This window comes from Vipera berus (assembly GCF_964194415.1).
Source record: "Vipera berus genome assembly, chromosome: 3".
In the NCBI taxonomy this organism is placed as follows: Eukaryota; Metazoa; Chordata; class Lepidosauria; order Squamata; family Viperidae; genus Vipera; species Vipera berus.
This window is the reverse complement of record NC_138204.1, coordinates 91,294,552-91,317,923: the sequence shown is the minus strand read 5'-3', so window position 1 is coordinate 91,317,923 and position 23,372 is coordinate 91,294,552. Positions and strand designations below refer to the sequence as shown.

The 23,372-nt window shown below is 40.1% G+C and overlaps 1 protein-coding gene across 2 annotated transcripts; it reads right to left on the bottom strand.

Annotated features, from left to right (window-relative positions):
* Positions 1-1,413: 1,413 nt before the first annotated feature.
* Positions 1,414-20,360, bottom strand: LOC308665952 (pancreatic alpha-amylase-like). 2 transcript variants are annotated; one of them, XM_081324342.1, is made up of 12 exons: positions 19,897-20,360; positions 18,474-18,547; positions 16,926-17,293; positions 14,944-15,090; positions 12,866-13,063; positions 8,054-8,284; positions 6,585-6,718; positions 6,371-6,493; positions 5,870-5,969; positions 4,248-4,369; positions 3,545-3,670; positions 1,414-2,858 (listed from the first exon to the last, which is right to left on the bottom strand). In XM_081324342.1, exons 3-12 carry the CDS (start codon positions 17,217-17,219, stop codon positions 2,669-2,671), a joined length of 1,665 nt encoding a protein of 554 aa, XP_081180468.1. In that variant the 5' UTR covers positions 17,220-17,293; positions 18,474-18,547; positions 19,897-20,360; the 3' UTR covers positions 1,414-2,668. The 2 variants fall into 2 exon arrangements, with proteins under 2 accessions (XP_081180468.1, XP_081180469.1); XM_081324343.1 differs by lacking the exon at positions 18,474-18,547.
* Positions 20,361-23,372: the final 3,012 nt, after the last annotated feature.

The window sequence follows — 23,372 nt, the reverse complement described above, 5'->3', positions numbered from 1 at the left end:
CGACAGAGAATGAGGTGGCTGGATGGAGTCACTGAAGCAGTAGGCGTGAGCTTAAATGGACTCCAGAAGATGGTAGAGGACAGGAAGGCCTGGAGGAATGTTGTCCATAGGGTCGCGATGGGTCGGACACGACTTCGCAGCTAACAACAACAATATAAAGACAGACAAATGTTTAAAATGTTGTAAGATTAAACACTTCACTATATAGAGTGGACATGCAAAAAATGGAAAGGTATTAGAAAGAAATACATCAAAAGAATTTTAAAAAACCCTAAAATAAAATATGAATTGAAACCAAAGATATTTTTATCGGTGATAATTCCAGATACCATACATGAAAAATACTGAATTTAGTAAGAAACAATTTACTAAGATTGAAGCAAGAATAAATCCAGCACAATACTGGAAAAGAGATACCTTGCCTATAATATCAGACTGGGGGACTAAAATTGGATATATATGTCATAATGGCAACATTGACTGTACATATCCACAAAAAAGTTTAGTTAAGTTGAAGCAGAAATGGCTCTCTTATATAAAACACAAGGAGATTTGGACATCTGGAATATATCTATATCTATCTATATCTATATATCTATATCTATATCTATATCTATATCTATATCTATATCTATATCTCTATCTATCTATCTATCTATCTATCTATCTATCTGTCTGTCTGTCTGTCTATCTATCTTATAGAAAACAAAGGAATCAAACACCAGGATCAAAATATAAACAAAACTGTTTAATATACAGTTTTGTTTATATTTTGATCCTAGTGTTTGATTCCTTTCTTTTCTAAGAAGGAGCCTTGGTGGAGCAGTGGGCTAATGCCTCCTTAAGTAACACCAGCTGCCTGCAATTAGTGCAGGTTCGCATCCCACCAGGCTCAAGGTTGACTCAGCCTTCCATCCTTCCGAGGTAGGTAAAATGAGGACCCAGATTGTTGGGGGCAATTAAGCTGACTTTGTAATAATGCCGCTGGGGGGGGGGGGGCGAAAGCCCTAATAAGCAGGCATATACATAGAATGAAGGCTATTGCTAAGCACATTGGTTTGTGCTTAAATTGTAAGCCACCCTGAGTCTTCGGAGAAGGGCGGGATATAAATGGGATTAAAATAAAAAAATAAAAATAAAAATAATATGTGCACACCCAGGATTCGCATTTTTAGTGTAATCAAGCAGATTGTACACACACACACAAATAAAATTAGGATTCAAATAGAAACTAGCAGCAATTAGTATTTGATGCAAAAAGGCTAAAGTAATTTTCTTTTTCTTTTTTCACTATGTTTTGTTTAATTCAAATGTAGCAATCTTTTTATGTGTCACCTTGCTTTTTTCCTACTTTCTTTGTGTTGCAATATTTTAACAATGGATATGGGTTTTAAAAAAGACAGAAAGTTCTCATTTGGTGACTGATTTATTGTCAAGGTTTATATGCCAAGAAAAAAACAAATGCATCTGATTTTGCATATTATAAACTCAAAATCAGACAAGACACAGCTTTAAGTTAAGTTGTTCTGTAATACTTCCTAATATTTACAACCATTTTTAAACATATCTTTGGCAATGGTAAGGATATGTGTGTGTAGCTTTGAGTGTGTGTGTATCCAGCAATACTTTATGTTAATAGTGTATATAACAGTGTTGTACTCTAAGTAAAATAATCACAGACATACATATGTCTCAGAATGGCAAATACTTTTCACATCCTGTTACATTTGGCATTGCGCCAATTGCAGACTTTTGAGCTTGGCTGCTTAGGGTTAGGGTTCGTCCTCTTTTATTATCCAATCCCACTTTGTTCTTCTTTTTGTTTCTGGAAAATGCCTTGCTAGAACTGACATTCTTCAACATCTAGCTACCTCCCATGCTCTCCTTCAGTTAAATATAGGAAGAACTGATCCAGTGCAATGCAAACCTCACCTACAGCTTAAGCTACCTCTCTCTATAGACACCCCCTATGCAAAGCTGGTGGGAAACTGTAATGGCATGTGCGAATGACCTTGCAAGACAGGAGAGAGAGAGGGAGAGGGAGAGAGAGACAGAGAGACTAGCCAACTGGCATGTAAAAGGTAGCATTCTAGCAGTCTATCTTTCTCCTGCCATGCAACTCCTTTTGTTGTGAGGACAAAATATTGGAGTAAGTTGATTGAACTGGGGAAAAATGAATCTAGGCCAAGGATAAATCCATGCACCATTGTTATCAGAAGGCGATTGTCTGAAACCACTTCTGTACAGTGGTAATTCTGTGATGAGTTAGTATATATAGCAGGATCCTCAACCCCTCGTCCCAACCATCCTCTCTCCCACCCTGCTGGTGCCGCCACTGCAGCGACTGGTCCACGGACCTAGAAAGGTTGGGACTGCTGGTATGGAGACAGAGACCCCACAGTGCAGAGGTGAGAGCTAGCTACTGATCAACATGTGATAAGACAGTAAATGTGACTATTTTATACATTATTATGCTCTCTCCCAGAATTGGCCATCTGAAGTTATTTGAAATAAGAATAACAGGCTAAAGCCCAGAGACAAAACAATTAGTAAAGACCTTTTCTCAGTAAAGCAAATGGAAAAACTATTGGAAGACAAAAATGCTTTTAAAGGGCCCCAAAATTATTTTGGAAAACAAAATTGCTAAAATAGGTTTCTCTTGCTGAGATTATAATTTAGCCTTGGTGTGAATGGCAACAAATGGATCCTCAGCAGAATTGCTAATGATAAAATTAGCAGTGCCATCTCCATGGACCTGGATTTTAATTCCGGTACAGATATTACCCTCCTTCTGTCCAGATATAATATCACAGTAAATTCCTTCAGGAAGGCTGGTCTGCAAAGTGGCATTCAGGTCCCTATTAATAAAGATAAGTTTTCAAATTAGGCAAATGCAGTGATTTTATATCATACATTTTTATTCCCTAGATTTAATTGTGTTGCTTTGAGACTATATTTTGTAATACAGTGGCAAACACTGATATGCAATTTCCCAGTCCCAAATCAAAGTGTTGGCTTTTAGCATTTAAAGTCCCAAAGTATGTCAGGCTTTTTTGACAGGCTTTTTTTTGACAATATCTAAAATCCTTCCTATAGATATGTATTTTATTTTTTCATGTAAAATTTGCTTAAGAATGTTTTGAATTGAAATATTAAGAATGGAGGCCCAATTGCCTTGCAAAGTAGTTTGTACACTTCTGTCACTATCGGTTTGTGAGTTGTGTGTGGCCATATTCTTCTTTCAACAGTAGTTGATCAAAGTACAAACCCAAAGATCAGCTAAAAGCTGGCCAAAGTTGTTGAAAGTCTAGCAGCATACTAATTAATTGATTAATTAATCATCATTTTAAATAAATAAACAAAGTGAAATAAACACTTTCCTGAGAGTATCTGAATCTGACTAACCTGACTGTTTGAGACACGCAAGAGTTTATGGCATCTGTAGTCGCAGAACTGAAAGGCATTTGGTTGGGAGATGCTGTAGTGCTCTCCCAAGTTCCAGCAAGATGTCTGCTTCCTTTAAGTAAAATCTCTGTTTACTTACCAGTCATCATTATTGAAGACAATAAATCCTTGGTTGCCACGACCGAATGCCACTTGATTGCTATTATTGTCCCACCAATTGGTGAATGGCTGCCCATCCACAACATTGCGGAAAATAACCATATTCCTTGGAGAAGAAAAGGGAAAATGGCTGTTCAAAATCTTGACTTGCATTAGATTTTAGATTTAGATTTTATTAGATTTATATACCGCTCTTTCCCGAAGGACTCAGGGCAGTTTACAGGGCATTTTAAAATCACATCAATATAAAATACAAAGTTAAAAGAGAATTAAAAGATTAAATTATCCCTGAAAATAAAACCCCAGTTAAAATTCTCAGCCTGGGTCAGAGAGCTCAAAGAGCCAAGTCTTCAGGTCCCGGCGGAATGAGCGTAGGTCAGGGGCAGTCCTGAGCTCCACGGGCAGCTGGTTCCAGAGGGCAGGCGCACCCACAGAAAAGGCCCTCTCCCTGGGTGTTATCCGCCGGCAATCTTTTACCGGCGGCACCCTGAGAAGACCCTCCCTCTGCGAGCGCACTGGACGAAGGGAACTTGATGCTGGCAGCAGGTGTTCCCTCAAAAAGCATTAGCTTTTTCCCAGTCACATGTTCTGATTGGAAATTACGGGAACTGACCTGCAAGATGACAGGCTCTGAGAAGCATGCATATCTTGGTGTTGGAATAGGAATTGTGGAATTTTCTTACCTTATTTGACGCCACCGATGTTCACAGATCCAGCCATTGCCACAGGTTGTATCTGGATTAATTGTTACAGACTTAATTGATCCATCTTCATAACTTGGAGGACCAATCCAGTCATTAATATCCTGGTTGTTAAATACAAATTGGAGGTGAAGAGAAAATGTAATAAATAAATAAATAAAACAAGAGAGATTAAAATATATAAACTAGACTAGGCTGCCTGACGATCATAAATTCACTTTTTTTTCTTTTATGCAAAAAGTCCACAAAAGGTTTTCCAGTCAGCAATAAATGTCGATCTTGTCTTTTCTCTAATCAAATGTCAATTTGGTCATCTCAGTAAATTCTATCACGTTCATCAACCATTCCTGTGTTTGTTTGCTTGTTTGCTTTACAAGTTTATTGGCCGCACCTCTCCCAAATCTTTCTACCTTTGTGCATACAGTAATTTCACTGTGGTGATCAGATACAAAAACAAAATCCCATCAGTTTTTTCCAACTAGTTATCTCACAGTCCCAAGAGGAAGACTTATATCGGCAAATCACTTAGTCATGTTTGAGAATCAGAATTTATCTTCTAGTTCAACACCCTGCTCAAGCAAGACGCTATAGATGTCATAGTTCTGATTAATTAATTTTTCTGAAATGGTATAGGGTAGGGGTAGGCAACCTTGGCTCTTTTATGACTTGTGGACTTCAACTCCCAGAATTCATACTGGCTCAGGAATTCTGGGAGTTGAAGTCCATGAGTCATAAAAGAGCCAAGATTGCCTACCCCTGGAATAGGGTATTCTGCTTGAGCAAGGGGTTGGACTGGAAGACCTTCAAGGTTTCTTCCAACTTTGTTATTCTGTTATCTTCCATTGAGTAGCTCTCGTCCAGCCATTTACTGAGTTGAGATATGATTCTACATCTGCACAGCCCTTAGAACTGTAGATTAGGTACCAACTAAGCATGATTTCATTGATTTATGCCACCTAACATTCCACGGTAACTTCTGCTATAGGATTCATGTAGAGATGGCAACCTTTCTCAGCTATGTTCTGCTTCTTGATCACTTTAATGATCACAGCAGCTGATTTCAAACTGGCAGGATTGAAATTTGGGGATCTTCTGAAACTTGGGGTGGGTTGGTTAACAGAATTTTTTTTCCTAAAGCTTTGAAGAAGGGATAGTTGATTCTTCAAATCTATCTAAAATATTCATGTCCCTAAAAGGGGATTCAAAATGTTCTGTCTGCCACTTCTACAGGCTTTTGGGAATCATAAACAGTATGTTAGGAATGTCTGTGCCTGGTATAAATATTGAACAGTATAGGGTATAAGATGTGGACTAAAGCAAAATTCCCTCCCATGTTACTTTCAGGTACTGATAAAGAATGAATCCTTTAATCTACTGAGTCAATCCAGAAAACTAACACAGACAATATTATGAAATACTGTCAAGAATGAACAGGAATCAGTCTGGGCACATCATTTTCCTAATAAAGATCACCCATCAGGTAACCCAAGATTCCCTCTTTCTTGTGGAAAGGTGAGGTTCAATTACTTTTTCCTGAATACATAATTAATAGATGCCATGCATTTCCCCAAGCTGTTTGTTAAGTTTGCAAAACAGACACTGACCTTTCCATTTTCAAAATGTCTTGGCCAGCTGAAACTTGACATGATCCTTGTAAAGCCATATGGATGTGCAAGCATGAAGCCAAGTCCCATTTTATAGAGCCTAAATATGGAACCAAAAAGCGGAGAAACTCAAATTTTGTATTTCTCTAGCCAAAGGAGGACTCAGTCAGTCCTTCTGGACCCAATGATTTTAGTGTCTGAGGTCAAGAGAAAAAGTTACCTAACTTAATTCCATACACACAGAAGCAATTGGATGGACAGTTACATCGTTCTTTGGCACAGGTATTTTAATGGGACTTGAGAATTAGCTGGCTAGTTTAAGGGATGAACAGGCTGCAAGGTATACAAAATTCTGCCTACCAAAACAGAGAAAGAACTACAAAACTCAATAAAAACAATTCTGAAGAATTGTTGCTACTAACCCAAATCCTCCTACTTGAGGCAGTTGCCCCAGTTAGTCTAAGAAACATCTGGCACATGGACTTCAGAAGTGCTTCTCACCTGGAATCCCAGAAGGTCAAAATAGAAGCTCCACCAGCTCCATGACCTCTCTGGTTATCATGATTGTCTACAAAGACGACAGCTTTATCAGAAGGCATAAAACTCCAGCCTTCACCCCAGTTCCTAAAAGGAAGACAGCAAGAGTCAGATTAACTGAATACAGTATGTCAATGTGTTAGGAATCTTTTTTAAAAAAGGGAAAAAGCAAAATTACTTCAAATAAGTCATCTTTTCTCCATGCCACTTGCGAATGACTGTCCCTAGTTTGGCACCATATTTGAACTCAGTTACTCGGCCGTTTCCAAAGTAGTCAGTGGATGAAATGGGCTCCCCACCTAGATCAATCACCTGGTGAAAATCAAAAGAAAAGTTATTGTGGCATACAACTTTAAATGGATATCTATATCTATGTATACATACATATACATATAACTTTAAATGGATATCTATCTATCTATGTATCTATCTACTGTACATACATATATATACACACACATACACATAGGTAAAGGTGCCCCCGCACATGCGTGCTAGTCGTTTCCAACTCTAGGGGCCGGTGCTCATCTCCATTTCAAAGCCGAAGAGCCAGCGCTTGTCCGAGGACGTCTCCGTGGTCATGTGGCTGGCATGACTAGACGCCAAAGGCGCACGGAACGCTGTTACCTTCCCACCATAGTGGTCCCTATTTTTCTACTTGCATTTTTACGTGCTTTCAAACTGCTAGGTTGGCAGAAGTTGGGACGAGTAACAGGCGCTCACTCTGTTACGCGGCACTCGGGATTCAACCCACCAAACTGCCAATCTTCTGATCGACAAGCTCAGCGTCCTAACCCACTGACCCACCATACACACACACACACATACAAATATAAATATATAAAATGTATCTGAAAGCAGGAGTCATCTCCTGATAAAATAAAGCAATGGAGAAATCCAATATGCAGTCTATGTTGAATAAGATCCTCCTTCTCACTAAGCTAAATACATTTTGCTTGTCTGTAGTTTAGCTTGTTTAAAAATGCTGTCAATGAGGTTTCTAAACCAGGATTTAAGTTTTAATATGAACCTAACCAACTTAGTGAACGCAGGCATAATAATTCAGCTCCAGCTTTGCCTGCACGCTAATTGCGTAGGATTGCCTGGGTCACACATAAAGGCATGACTTGATGTTAACCTTCAAGAAATACAAAATCACCTCTTATCACTTGCTTTTCAGTGGAGCCAGTTCACATATACAATTAGGAACCATCAATTTTTACAAATAAATTTAAGGATATATTGGCCAGAATAACTTAGCAACAATATGTTTAGTGCAAAAAAATTAAGAGGTTGCAAGGTTGTTTTCTACAACGAGCTAAGAAACTCTTCTCTCTTGTTTTTTTTTAAATAGGTCCCTCCAAACACTAACATGCAATGTTAAGTTTGTGGCATAAATTAAAGTTGACATATATTCCACACCAGCACTGTAATTATGATCTTGTAATCTATTGTTTTTAAATTATTTTCATTAGGTGGCTTATTATAACAAATAAGATTATGTTCTCACGTTGTTCTACTACGTTCAACTTTGGCTTTTATCTGGAGCTGGAGGCCTAGGAAAATGTTCCACCTTGCCATTTTCTCCATCTCTGTTATGTATTTGATATTGATCCTTGGTATAAAACAGATATGTAGGCAGTTTACCTCTTGGAAGATGAATGGCCTTGTCCCTTCAGCAAACCACTTCGCGTTGAGATTTTTTAGTTTGTCTAAAAAGGCTTTCATATCCCCAGGCCACATGTGTTTGGAAGCATCGATGCGAAATCCTGCTACACCGATGTCAATTAGGTGATTCATATACTCTGCAACTTTGGAACGCACGTAGTCCTTTTCTAGTGCAAGATCAAGAAGACCAACAAGGCGACAGTCCCGAACCTGTTCAGAAAATCCGTTTAAAGAAATCAACATATCCAACACATCTGTCCCAACATAAACAGACTCTAAAGTCTCCAACGTTGTTCTTGAACTCTGGCAACCATAGAAGAGTTCAGCTTGTTTGTTTATTTGTATCCTGTTTTTATTGTTTCTACAAGTAACTGAAGGCGACAAACATATCTAACACATCTTCTACCCATTATATTTCCCACAACAACCCAGTGAGGTGAGTTGGGCTGAGAGAGAGGGACTGGCCCAAGGTCACCCAGCTGGTTTTCATGCACAGTCTCTAGAACTCAGAGCCGCCCAGGAGTTACTTTGAGTTAAGATGGGTGGCTTATAAATTTTATAAATAAATAAAATAAATAAAACTCAAGTTGAGGGGTCAACCTCTAGGATGGATTGCAGAGGGTAAAATTCAGAATACAGCAGATTGTCATTTAAATACAATCTTATGTTAAAATCCCCAGCTATAACCATGTGAGAACCAAGGAATATTAATGCAGATTTCTGATTTTGACCAGATTTCTACAATTTAAAGGCGAGGGATGTTGGGGGTATATACACACGTATAAGGATGAAATTCTTACGGAAGACTGCTAAAGGGATCTAGAGGAGTGAACAAAGAAGATATAGGATAGCAAAAAGTATTACATCCTTCTCTATATATGTATATGGGCATAAGAGAAAAACAGTAAGTAGGGTCTAATAGTAATTAAGAACATTGTTTCAAAAATAAATCCACATAAAATGAGAAGTTCCAATTCTAAATAATGGTGCTACGACTGACAGATATGGATTTTCAAGTCTACATAGAATCTCTCTCATCCTGTTTCATGGTCTGCCAGAAGTGACAAAGGTCTACTCTACAGCCTTCAGGATACAGATTGCTAGCTGCCAGGTTTCTGAAATTAAAGAATATCAAACTGGGTAATAGGAGTCATGAAGGCAGGATTCCTTGTTCTGACTTCATACCCAGCAATATTCCAGGAGAGCAGTGACAATTATTCAGGCACTCATATGAGTCAATGGAGACTTCATGATGTTCCTCAAGCAAAAAAAGGCTATTCATATTGGCATCCTGCACATGAGGAGATCCCAGCTGGCAGGTCTCCATAGAAGAGGTCTAACTTGGCCCTCAGGGGACAGTTCATCAGGCCTGCAGTTTTTCAAATCAGCCTCAACCTTGGTCAGTCTGGGCAGAAGTTGATTATGCTAGCTCTGCCTCATCCATTTTTTAATCCCTTTAATTTCAAGATGTCCTATGGAGAAGGTTTAAGGATGCTTCCATGCAAGCCCACAAAAGTGGAACAGAGTGAAATTACCAGAAGTTCTGATACCTAAAGTACACATTGTATTCTTAAAACAGAAGGGTATACTTTATAAAAAAAATTAAAAAATCATAACATATTAAAATGGTGTTTATTCTCAGAGGAGCAATTGCAACTGAGCTCGACAGTTCTCCTAAAATGGATTCACCTTGCATGGTTGATTTTTTCTTTGATGGTGGTGGGGGGTGAGGACAGTTTGTATTCTCCCAACCCATTTTTTATGTCTCCAGTTTTCAATCATGTGTTTCCAGTTCATTACCTATTACTTATCTGTGGTTGGTCTGACCACAGTTCTTTTGCGATCAGTATGAAGTATTATTATGTTTGATGTATTTTGGGTTTTTTTTAATGTTTATTTTTGGAACAGTCCAGAGAGATTGTTGGGCAATGCAAAAACTTGCTTATTGCAATCAATAAATAAAACTGACTTTGAAAATTCACTCACTGTAGGCAGGTAATTCCTCTGTGCCTAGCATAAAATATAATGCAGGGATATAGCACAGTGTCCTCTCATTAACAACACATGATTAAAAAAAGGATCGTGTGGTGACTCAGCAGGTAGCCTTCTCTATGGGTAGAAATATCATGCACTCACCAGAGTCTTAATATTTTAATGGTTTCATTTTATAGAATACACTACTACATGGCAACACACAGCTCCGGAACTGCTGAAGCAGAAAGTATTGAACTAACTTAACCAAAGTTTATATTGAGTAGCAATAGCACTTAGACTTATAGACTTTCTCAGGGACTGGTTACAAACAGTGAGGGTTGGGTCTGTTTTATCCACCCCCCTGAAGCTTTGCACCACCTCGCCACAGGGCTGCGTGCTTAGCCCCTATCTGCACTCATTGTACACATATGACTGTGTATCATCCGACCCATCTACTGCAACACACACTGTGTTGGGTCTTATTACAGGTGGGGATGAGACAGCATACAGGGCGGAGGTACAAAAACTATCCATATGGTGTTGCAACAACAACTTGCACCTGAGCATCGGCAAGACGAAAGAGATGGTGCTAGACTTCCAGAGGAAAAAGGAGGAACCTGCCCCACTTTACATCGGGGGGGGGGGGGCTGTGTGGAGAGAGTTTCCTCCTTTAAATTTATGGGAGTCTACCTCTGTGAAGATCTTACCTGGAAAGTTAATACAAGCCAGGTGGCCAGAAAGGCCCAACATAGACTTCACTTCCTCAGGGTCTTGCGGAAGAACAGGGTAGAACAACGGCTAATGACCCTCTTTTACCGGTCTACTATAGAGACCGTCCTCTCGTACTATATCGTGGTTTGGTATGCTGGTCTGACAGCCGCGGATAGGAAAAGTATTACAGAGGGTGGTGAGCACAGCACAAGACATTGTGGGCTGTCCCCTGACACCACTGGATGACATCACCAGGGCTCACTGCCTTGGAAGAGTTAGGAAAATTCTCAGGAATGACTGGACGGTATCTCTTTACTCTCCTACCATTGTGTAGGAGATACAGGAGTATAGCCAGCCATACCAACAGGCTAAAGAACAGCTTTTATCCATGGGCTGTTAGGCTCTTGAACAGGAAATAATTTTATAAACTTTATGCATGATTGACTTACGAGGCCGGTGTGTTGTGCAATTAGCTCCCAAAGAGCCGGCAGCCAAGCGCATGCATGCATGTGCGCACACACATACACACACAGTGCATTCCAAGTTTGGGGACTTTTATCCACAGAGGAAGGAGAGCTGACTTCTCCACAAGCCCAGGCATGATCGGCAGTTTGCCAGCTCAGATGTGGATAAAAGTCTCCAAGCTTGGAATAGTGTGTGCGTGCATGTATGAGTGCAGCGTGCCAAAGTTCTTGGTTGAATTACAAAGAACTCTGGAGAGGAGGAGGGGTGGCGGAGAGCTGTGTGAGGGAAGGCTGCCCCAACAAGCCAGCCACCTTCTCAAAAGGATTCTCTTTTGAGAAGGGCCAGCTTCCCTCATGAGGGACCAGGGAGCGCTGCTCCCCTGCCTCCTCTTCTTGTTCTCCAGAGATCGGTCAAGGCAGAAGTTTGACTCCATGCTTCCACACGCAGCAGCGTCGTCCTCTGTTTTGCTGGGATGGGCACCGGACAGGGAAACGCCAATGCTCAGATGTCTGGCATTGGGAGAAGAACGTTTCCTCTGGCGTGCTGTGCACACGCATGCATGCGCACACACCATTCCACGTTTGGAGACTTTTATCCACATCTGAGATGGCAAGCTGCCAGTCATGCCTGGGCTTAGGGAGAAGGACCTTTCCTTCCACTGTGGATAAAAGTCCCTAAACCTGGAATGCGGTCTTTGTGTGTGTGTGTGTGTGTGTGTGTGTGTGTGTGTGTCTGCGTGCGCGTGCGCTTGGCTGCCGGCAGTTTGGGGAGGTGGACCTTCTCAGTTGTTCCCACGTCGACTTAGCCAGTGCAACTTGTTCCGTGCCGACCCAGCCATCCTGAGTCAGTAGGGCTGGGCCGGCTGCACAACCCTCCTGGCTGCTGTGAGTTGTCAAAGACCCATGGCCACCCGCCCCTGAGATTACCGCTACTGTACAGCTACACACATCAGAGAGGAACCCGCTGCGCATCCTCTGCTAGCACTGCTGCCACTGACAAGATACCCGAAGAAGCAAGGAAGTAACTACTCAATCACTTTTTCCTACTAGTCTGCTTGCGGGCCAGATCTAAACACATCACCGATCTGGCCTGCAGGCCTTGAGTTTGGCATGTCTGTTCTAGGTTGTTTACGTTCTATCTACAAGTGCCAGAAACCTGGCTTAAGAATGAGGCTCTCTATATGCAGTCTCACTGGGCATGACTGTTCCCACCATTAAAAAAAAAGCAGAATGTACATATATATACCGGTAGTTCATTTAGCGACCGTTCAAAGTTACAACAGCACTGAAAAAAGCAACTTAGGACTTTTTTCACCATTATGACCACTACAGCATCCCCATGGTTACGTGACCAAAATTCAGGCGCTTGGCAACTGACTCATATTTATGACGGTTGCACTGTCCCAGGGTCATGTGATCCCTTTTGCGACTTTCTGGCAAGCAAAGCCAGTGGGGAAGCCAGATTCACTTAACAACCGTGTTGCTAAGTTAACAACTGCAGTGATTCACTTAACAATTGTGGCAAGAAAAATCATAACATGGGGCAAAACTCACTTAACAAATGTCTCACTTAGCAACAGAAATTTAGGGCTCAGTTGTGGGTGTAAGTTGAGGACTACATGTAATGAATTCAGAAAAGTACCTGGTGTAGATCATGGTAATTTTCTATCTCTCCACTGGCTGTTCTGCATTTCCCGTCATTGAAATCCCATCCAGAGTATGGTACAGCAGGAAATTCTTTCTTGTTTGAATCAAAGTAGCTTCCACATGTAGAATGGTGGCCAGATCCAGCAGCAGCACCACACATATGGTTGACAACAGCATCCACATAAATGTATACCTGAGCAGATAATTGTCAATCAGGTTACAGCAAGGCTGTCCTCTATGGGCATGGAAGGGAAGTGACACCATTATACATATTACATAATCCATGCCTGTCCCACAGTGATGTCGTTATGACATCCCCCTATGACATCATAGTACTGTTCTGTGGCAATGCCATATGAACACAGCATTCATCTTTTTCTTTAATCACAAACAAGACAGATATTCTGTGGTTTGTGAAAAAAACATTAATTTCTAGCCCACTGGAATCAGAAGTGTAGCTTTACAAAACTAGACAAAAATTCCTTCCTAAACTATAGATGACGAAGTCTCCAGATCGATACTTGCATTCACAATCTGGCCTTAACTGAAAAATCATTTTTTCAAACTACAATAGGGGCACGTTAATAGCTAATTGATTGTAAAGATGACTAAGTGAGATGACACGTGTAAACGCTTGGAGGTGTTGCCATGCAGTTGCAAGGTATTATAATTGCATATCCCCACTCTCTTACTGGCATAATTCAAGATGCTGCAACATATTTTTTTTTAATCCCATTTATAACCCGCCCTTCTCCGAAGACTCAGGGCGGCTTACAATCTAAGAAGCACAAATCAATGTGCTTAGCAATAGCCTTCATTCTATGTATATGCCTGCTTATTAGGGCTTTCATCCCCCCCACAAGCGGCATTTTTACAAAGTCAGCTTATTGCCCCCAACAATCTGGGTCCTCATTTTACCTACCTCGGAAGGATGGAAGGCTGAGTCAACCTTGAGCCTGGTGGGACAATTTGCAATTTGCTTGTATTCAACCTATCTTAGGAACACTTTCTCCCTTGGGCTTCTAATACTACTTTTGAAAGCTACCCAAAGCTGCCCTTTGGATGATACCATCTGTGCACCAGGCTCAGTTAAAGGCATAGAAATCATGTTCTTGGCTGGTGTCCCATTCCTTCCTGCACTGATTTGCCAAAGTACAGTTCTGAGCTTTGTGCGCTGGCAGCATCACAGCCAAAGGATATCAAATAAAAGACTTTGTGCTTGTGAGGGTGATCATCAGTCTGTCCCTCCAGAACCTATCCAGTCCTAATTTACATTTCACCTTTCTCTGTAGGGCAGACATAAAAGAGTAGCAGTGAAACAATTTACAAGAACCCAGCGGATGATTTCACAGTCAAGACGAAGTTTGCTTTCCCATGCTGTGCTTTTTGAATGCTCCTTGCTGATCCTTCCTCCTTTCCCAATTTAGAAATGGATGGTGGCTGGTTTGTCTTCCCAAAATAGCTCCTATTACTACACCTGTATTATTTAGACCCAGCTTGTAGTTCAGGCTCCTAGCTGACAAGGAATGATGCAAAGCAGTAGCAAGTCAACATGGACTGAGGTGTCTGGTATCAAATGTTAATTATGTCAAATATAATTTTTGTGATTCCTTACATTTCTAGGCACTGAGAGTCACATGAACTACATATCTTATCATTTTTGAAGGGTGAATGTTTCTGTGCATGCATATGAAATTGTAGAAGACTACATTGTATAGCTGTAGTAACTAAAATCCAGCAAGGAACTTTTGTCCTCATTTTGTTAATTCAAAGAAAAGATCACCTCAGGCAGTCTCTCAGCATTAGGGAGACTAGATTTTATTGCACTCAAAATTAGATTTTCTGGAACGTGATTATTTGGAAGGAGCTAATCTTAAATAGATGACTTTACGATATTCAAGCCCATTTTCTAAATTAATCCAATCAAAGTGATTCCATTTTGAACTGACTAAAGGGAGATAGTCCTACCACTAGTTTGAGAATGCAAGCTATAATTTAAAAATACATATCACAGTTAGGGAAGCAGACTTAACTTGAACCAAAGATCTTAAAACAGAATATGAGCTCACTTACTCCAACATTGTTACATCTGTTCACCATGTCTTTAAATTCGGACTCATTTCCAGATCGTGTACACAACTTGTAGCTGATGGGCTGGTATCTTTCCCACCATGGTCTCCATGGTGTTGTAATGACAAGGTTTTCATTTGGAGGAGAGATCTGTGAATTGAATATCATCCAACAACATCACAGAGCATTATTTCAGTAGCTCAGTGGCAGGTTGAAAATCCTTTTTACATAGTCCATGGAAAACAGGCAACATAGGAGGTACAACATACAGTACAATCCTTATCTCAGTTTAAAGCAGGGGTGTCAAACTCAATTTCATTGAGGGCCGCATCAGCATTGCAGTTGCCCTCAAGGGGCCGGGTGGGTATGGCCAGGGTGGGCATGGCCTAGTGGGTGGGCATGGCTAGAGTGCGTATGGCCTAGTGGGTGGGCGTGGCCAGCTCTACATCATTCACATCAAGGGTGCCTATGGGGGCCTGGGCAGGAGTGGGACAGATCTGAGGGTCTCTGGCAGGAGGAGGGTCTCTGGGCCAGGGCCAGGGCAGTGGGGGCCGTTCCCTCACTGTTTCCAGGATGGCTTCGCGGGCCACATGAAACCACTTCACGGGCCGGATCTGGCCCCCGGGCCTTGTGTTTGACATGTCTGGTTTAAAGCACTTGGGTTTCTTAAGGAATCCTTAAAAAAAAAGTTTGGAAAAGCCCAGTGTGCACAAAGCCGAGTCTTTCCTTACTTTTTCCTTCTCAAGTTCATGGGTTTTCTTGAAATCAGAAACTGAAGAGTGACTAGAAATCCTATGAATTCTGTTTCAGTTAACCCAAAGCCTATAAAACATCTTCTGGCTTCATAAGGTTATCCCCTTGTGCAAGCAGTTTTCCCACCCTTTCAAAATAAAATATTTATTAGGAGAAAACTAGTTTTGCAAGACTAATTCACTGCAGAAGTGAACTACAGTCTGAAATTCACCTCTGTTACTCTACAACAAGAACATATAATCCATCCGATGCTCAGAATATTATTGGATCATAACTGGGCAGTAGGCTTGCATGCTCATTTGACAAAACATTGATTTCTACTGGGTGGCAATAAATTTTGAATACGAAGTGAGATTGACTGTCTTATTTTCAATGCAACCAGCAACTTCTACTGGGTTAATAAAATAAACATGATGCATTGTACATGAAGTCTATTTTACGTCAGTTATAGCCATCTAGAAAAGTTGCCATGTCTTCATTATATATATATTCTTAACAAAGTACTAGATGAACATTCAGTCTATATAATAGACCAGAATGCTAATGAATATACGCTAGACAGAATGACAAATTCGATATTACTCATTAAAATAAGTTGTTTGTTACTCATTGGTTTGGGAAGTGTAAATAAAATACTGGTCCAGCTTGTTATATTGCAGGATGGGTAATAATAGTAAATCCCATTATTCTTCTATTTCTTCTGAATAATATAGGAACATATTTACAATCAGATGGAAAGCTATAACAATCAGCATCTGATGGAGTATTATCATTAGCAAAATGGTCAGTAAAAGTTCCTCAGCTTTAATACTCTACAGTGCTCATTTCCAGAATCCCCATTATAGATGATAGCCATTAAAAAAATATAACACCACGGTTGTTTTCTTTCTATTGTGCCAGAGCCCTTATGATTGATGAAGTACATAATGAAGGGGCAGCTGAGGTGCTCGGATTGCCATATTGAAAATAAAAGCTGAATAAATCAGGAATCTGATTGTCTGTTGATGCAACAACTTTTCTACAAACTGACTGGGAAACCCTGGAAGTGGAGTCAGCATGCTTGAAAGATGATTTAGTGATTTACACCATGGGGGAAAAAAATTTTCCACAGACCTTCACTGTTGTTAATATTGTTGAATTTCAATTTCAATTAAATTCAATATTTTCTGGGAATTAGAGAAAGTGTGCCAAAGACCTATCTTTCCCAGATGTTGCCACCAAAATCTGCCTACCTGAACACCACCGAATCCATTAGGTGCTAAGTAACGCTCGCATTCAAGAGCAATGTCATTCCAACGCCATTCAAAGAGGTGAACGATAGATGTCCTTCCAGGCAGTGTATTTGGGTTATACTGAGCCCAACAAAGTTCTAGACCGGCAAAGAGAATTAAAAACCACATACTGCCTTGGGTAATGGCTCTTCCTGTGCTCCAAGTTGCAGTTTTCAGTGCTGCATTTATATTTCTGGTACAGCTCAAAGTACATGTCATGACACAATTGGCTGCATTTAGCAAATTTCCATTCATCCAAGGTCACGCCACTTGACGGTTTAAACAAGAAAAACAGGTGAAGATAAAGAACCAGGTTCCCTGGGGAAAAACTGTGAATGCATAAACCAAGATAAGATTCAGAGGGATTAATCACATCCATGTCTTCGGCCAAATAAATTAGTTAATGTACTATCTGCTTCAAGGAGTTCTACAAGTCAGACAGACATCAGAGGCCTCCAGCATATGATGATCTGTTCTTTGTAACACTCATTCCCCCAAATAGCAGGAAATGATACATAACTTTGCCTAGCATTAAGCAACAGAGTGAGCGCCTGTTACTCGTACCAGCTTCTGCCAACCTAGCAGTTCGAAAGCAAGTAAAAATGCAAGTAGAAAAATAGGGACCACCACGGTGGGAAGGTAACAGCGTTCCGTGCGCCTTTGGCGTCTAGTCATGCCGGCCACATGACCACGGAGACGTCCTCGGACAAGCGCTGGCTCTTCAGCTTTGAAACGGAGATGAGCACCGGCCCCTAGAGTCGGAAACGACTAGCACGCATGTGCGGGGGAACCTTTACCTTTAAGCCAGGGGAAGAGCCCAATATATTGGCCTGCCTGAGATTAAATGGCAAAAAGTACATCGCATCCTAGACCAACATACGACATCTGAACCAATGAAAACCCACATAACTCCCCTCTCATCCCAATAATAAAATTAAGACATAAAGTCTTGCTACTTTTCCATGACATTAAAAACTCTGGGTTTGCCCACTACATAAAGGTAGGGATTTAACAGTTTAGTCTTTAGCTCAACACCTTTCTTTTGAATTTTGGGGGTCTTTTGTGTTCTGTGGACCAGAATTATTCTGCACCGGGAAAATTCTGCATGAAGTGCTGTGACTACAGGTTGTCCTCAATTTACATCCACAATTGAGCCCAAAAAGTGTGCTGTTAAGTGAGAATTTGTTCAGCTTTGCCTCATTTTACGATCTTTCTTGCCACAGTTATTAAGTGAGTCACTGCAGTTGTTAAGTTAGTAACCTGGTTGTTAAGTGAATCTGGCTTCCCCCATTGACCTTGCTTGTCAGAAGGTCACAAAAGCTGATCACATGACCCCGGGACACTGCAACGGTCGTTAAGTATGAACCAGTTGCCAACCATCTGAATTCTGATTACATGATCGTGGGGAGGCTGCAAAGGTTGTGTCAAAAATGGCCATAAGTCACTTTTTTTCAGTGCTGTTGTAACTTTGAATGGTCACTAAACGAACTCTTGCAAGTCGAGAACTACCTGTATAGTGAATTGGCAGAGATGGGTTTTGTTGTTTGCTTTGGATTTTCCTTCTTCTTTATTGGCCACCAGTCCTATAGCCAAAGTAAGATTGGGGATTACCACATGGAAGGATGTTTTGCTACACGCAGGAGTTATATTTCATTTTTAAAAAATAATTTCCTTAAATTTGTGATACCAAACTTGGTTTGGGCAAGAAACACTTATTATCTGGGAAAAGGGGGGGAAGAAGCAATTATCAAGAGCTGATAGGAGATAATCACTTCTTGCTTTTTGATCCTTTTCTATTGATACCCACTGATTAGCAGAAGCAGCTTTCATGTCCCAGAGGAGTGACAAAAACTCTTATCAGGATGTTAAGGGTTTTTCATCAGCCCTCCAAAGCTTCCAAGTAGCTTCCACAAATATCAGTCAAGTCCATTTTAAAGTCCCAAAGTTGCAAGTTACAAGAGGTAAAAAACTGAGTATCCTGTTCAGAGAGGTTATTCTCATAAAAATTGCTTGTTGGGGGACAATGAGGTGGAGTTACCATCTTCATACCTTGTTGATAGGTTTTCCAAGAACACCCAGCTAGCAAGAATTGAGGTCCAATATTGGAATGTCTCTGCAGGGCACCTTTGCATGGACAAAGCATCCAAAGTTTATTTAACAATATTAACAGGAAGATTTGAGCTATGAATGGCATTTATCTTTGAGTAAATTTCCAGACAGGTTTAACAACGTTACGTTGGCTGATAATATGAGGCAGCCAAGATCGGCTATTGCAACTATTCTGGTTTTCCTCAATCTTTCAGCAAGTATCAATATCATAGAACATATCCTTCTGAACCACCAAGAGGGAAGAAATCAAGCCAGACCCCTGATATATGGGGTGCTTCAGAGTTTTAGGTTCTTGCTCCTCTCTTTAGTTTCTATATGAGATGCTGGATGAAGCCCTCCATTAGTTTCAAGTCAGGTATCATCAGAACACTGATACTCAGTGGTAAATCTCAACCATAGGCTGAACAAGCGATGCTATCAAGATCTTATCTCAGTGACTGAAGGCTGTGTGGGTCTGGATGGAGAGGACCAATTTCAATACTAGTGTCTTGGGATTTTGGGACTACCCAGGCAGGAGAGACAGCAATTTTTATTCTGGAAGTTATTCTTCTCCCTTCAACACTGGCACACACTTTGGGGGTTTTCATTGAAGGTTTTCCTTGCATAATTCATCTAGCTGCCAATTGTGCCCATACATGGACTAGGAGGAGAGTCACTCAGGTTTTGCTTGCCTTGCATTTGGACTATTGCAATGCACTCTTCCTATGTCCATCTTTGAAGACCACTTCAGGAACTACAGCTGGTCCAGGACACAGTGGTAAAATAAGTTATGGGTATGAACAATATGTCCACGGAACAAATCTTTGTAAACTGTACTACTTACCAGTAAGCTTCAGGCTGCACTCCAAGTTATTTATAAAGCCCTTCACGACAAAGGGCCTAATTGTTTGAAGGCCATCTATCTTTTCTATTCATTCCATATAATCAGGCAACGTAGCCTGGTAGGACTCAGGAAGCAAACCTTCTCAGTTGCATCGTTCATTCTTTGGAATTATACTCTTCTCCCAGATATTCATATGGACTTCACTGACCATCCCAAGCCTTGGGTTAGAATGGAATGGAAATGAATTCCTTGTAGGATAACTGTCTGTTAAAGTTTATATTATTTTATTCCACATGTTCTTGGTATTGTTTTGAATTGCATTGCTGTAAGTTGTCTTACATTGTACACCACCATGAGTTATGATGGGGTCAGCCTATACAAGTAATAATCATGTAAAAATCAGCTTTATAATACACAGAGAACAGAAACCAATCAAATAGGAGAAATGTTCATCAGTATATATTACAGTCTGGCTTCAACATGAATTGCAATGAACGGATGCTTTGCTTGGTAATTAATCTGGAAATGAGCCATGCCATTAGCAGCAACATGGATTTGAATTCCTGTGCAAGCCTTGCCTTCTTTTTGTCCTGAAATGACATCACAATAAACCCCAGCAGGAAGACCAGTTGGAAGGACTACCGACAAGTTCCTGTACAATAAAAGATAATTTTATTCTTTTATTTATATTCAGAAAATGATATGCCACCCATTGCTATGAATGTCTTATAAAATGTATAATAGAAATAGTTACGCATCAAATCAAGAAATATAGAACACTAAAATACTAAAACATTAACCAGCCTGGGTAAATAAGAATGTTTTCAGCTCATTTCCAAATTGTTAAGAGGGAGGAGCCTTGTTTCACCTTCAGTGACCATATGGTTTCACAATTTGGAGAAAAGTTAAACAGCAGAATTACATCAATCCATGACAAAATCAGCAACAGGTATACATCCCTTTTTAGACTGCATACAAAAGAATAGAAAATCTGTAAGTAACTTGACTTCTGAAGGAAGAAATGGCAGACTGAAAATTGTTCTGAGGAATGAAAAGCTGGCAACTAGGCTGGCTCTTTGAACCTCTCTGGACAAGGAGATTACTTGAGATTACCCACATGTGCTCGATAGCTGCCCCTCACAAAGAGATAGAAGATAGTCATTTCCTGAGGGTTTAGAGCTCTGGGAGACAAGATAATATTCATCTCGCTCAAACCTTATTTGGTACCTTTGAAAAGACTCTTTGGGACAACTATGACCTGGATGACTAAGAATCTCCATAGACATTTAGATATTACAATGGTAACATAAACATGATTTACAATTACAGAATGAAGCAAAGTATTTTAACATTGGACATATTAAAGGACATTTTTGGAAAATGGTATCAAAAGTTAATATTAATAGTGTCAACACAGACATCTGTACCTCTATGTGTCTAAAAGTGTATTGTTAGAGTGTGTCTAAAAGATGTTATACCTGCCAAGATCAAATTTAAAGTGGATTTACAAATGACAGGCTACACTTGAATGTACAGAGAAACATGGAAAACGTTATCCTGGACATACCAAAGAAACTGTGTCTATTTTAATAATTAAAAGACATATACAAACAATAAACCAAGAGAATGACCTGGATAATTTTCCTATATTGGACTTACAAAAGAGGTTTGTTAAAGTTGTGAACGATCTCATGAGAAGGGACAAAGAATGAAATAAAAATCAAGTTCTGCAACATTATTTAAATGGAATAAAGGTTAAAACTGATGGGAATAAAATGAAAGAATATAAAAACTGGTTTATTTGATCAAGGGTCATAAAGATTTGTTATTTCTGTTACCCTGAATGGAATTTTGCCGACACCAGGACTGAAATGAGTATGCTTTATGGATTCATTTAGAGATAAAAAGATGGGATATGGGAAGAAGAGATTATTTGTTGTATTTTAAGAGGAGTTGACAAGTTACTAAAACTGTTGATAGCTATTGTGATGAAGGTTGGAAATGAGATAGATTTATTTTTCTTTATTACTTTTCATTCTCTTTCCTTTTTTTCTTCTCTGCCTTCTATTTTGCTTTCTAGTCTTCCACATTTGTTTTTATTGTTACAATTACAACCTTTAACAAAATTACTATATTGATGGATGCTGAAAGTCTGTAAGCGACCCAGGTACAAATCATTTATGCTTTCTAAACTAACATATGAATTGAATTGACTTGGGAGGCCGGTGTGTGGTGTAGGTTCACATGGTGTAGTAAGATGGAGGGTTTGTTGTCACTGTGTGTTGAGGGGTGGGAGCACAAAGGGAGGCTCAGCTAATCTCAATGTACACATAGTTGTACTTTGACAATAAAGGTTCATTTCATATGTTGTAATGAACTTAGAAGGCAACCAGCCATTCGTGAAGCTGTTCCAACACAAACAACGTTCACCGACTGCACTGCCAATTTCTGGGTGAACAGAATTTCTTGGACTGTCTTCCATACCATTTTCACCAAAAATTTCCATTACAATAATTGAAGCTGCCTATGCCTAAGTCTCCAAAGACAGGCTTCTCTCCTCCAGGTAGGGATGCACCTCATTTACCAGATAAAATAAATAAAAGGGCTGGAGGACAATCTGAATGAAGTTCAGGATTCTATAGTCCAGGTGATATGGATAAATATGTAGCTTTTTCCTTAACATTCAAAGACTAGCATTGGAATCCTTTTAAATATTAAGTAGTTTGTTTAGGTTTTTAACTTGATTTAGCAGCAGAATAGGAAAATATAAACAATTCTGATGCCACAGAAGGTGACAGCATGTAAAGATTTTGCCTAGCCTTGAAAAAAACTAAACAAGGTTTAGTGCTGGTGGTTTTGTGCCAGAAGATTGATGAGGACAAGTTGGATAGTGATTTATACCACTATCTCTTAAGTGCATGGCATAGAGAGCTCTATATTCCCATGTAATGGTTGAAGAAATAATGCATAATTAAACAAGCATTTATTTTATTTATACTTAGATCATATTTTGTTTCACCTTGTCCTTGGTAGGACACCTATGTAGAGTAGGATGATCTTTCTCATTGCCAATGCAAAAAAACTTGGGAAATAAATATTCTTTAATGTTGAGATGATCTAACACAGACATGTCAAACTCGCAACATATCGGGACTGTTTTGGCATTGCCGGCAATGGGGTGGGTGCGGCTTCCGCGTGACGCATCTGGCCCGCGGGCTGGCAGTTTGACACCCCTGGTCTAACATAACCCAATATTCCTTAACCCCGAGGGTCTCATTTTTGGCAGAATTAGACAAAGCACTCCCAGTATAAGATAAGCTGAACTTGTCATTGGTAAACTCAAGTGGGATGAGTAATGTGAATAAGGGTGGTTAGTGCAGCAACAGCCTGGTGCACCTTGCAGTAGGCATTCTAAGCCCTGCCACACTTGCACTGTGCCATACTGGCCCCTCACACATCCTCCCCTACCTGACAGC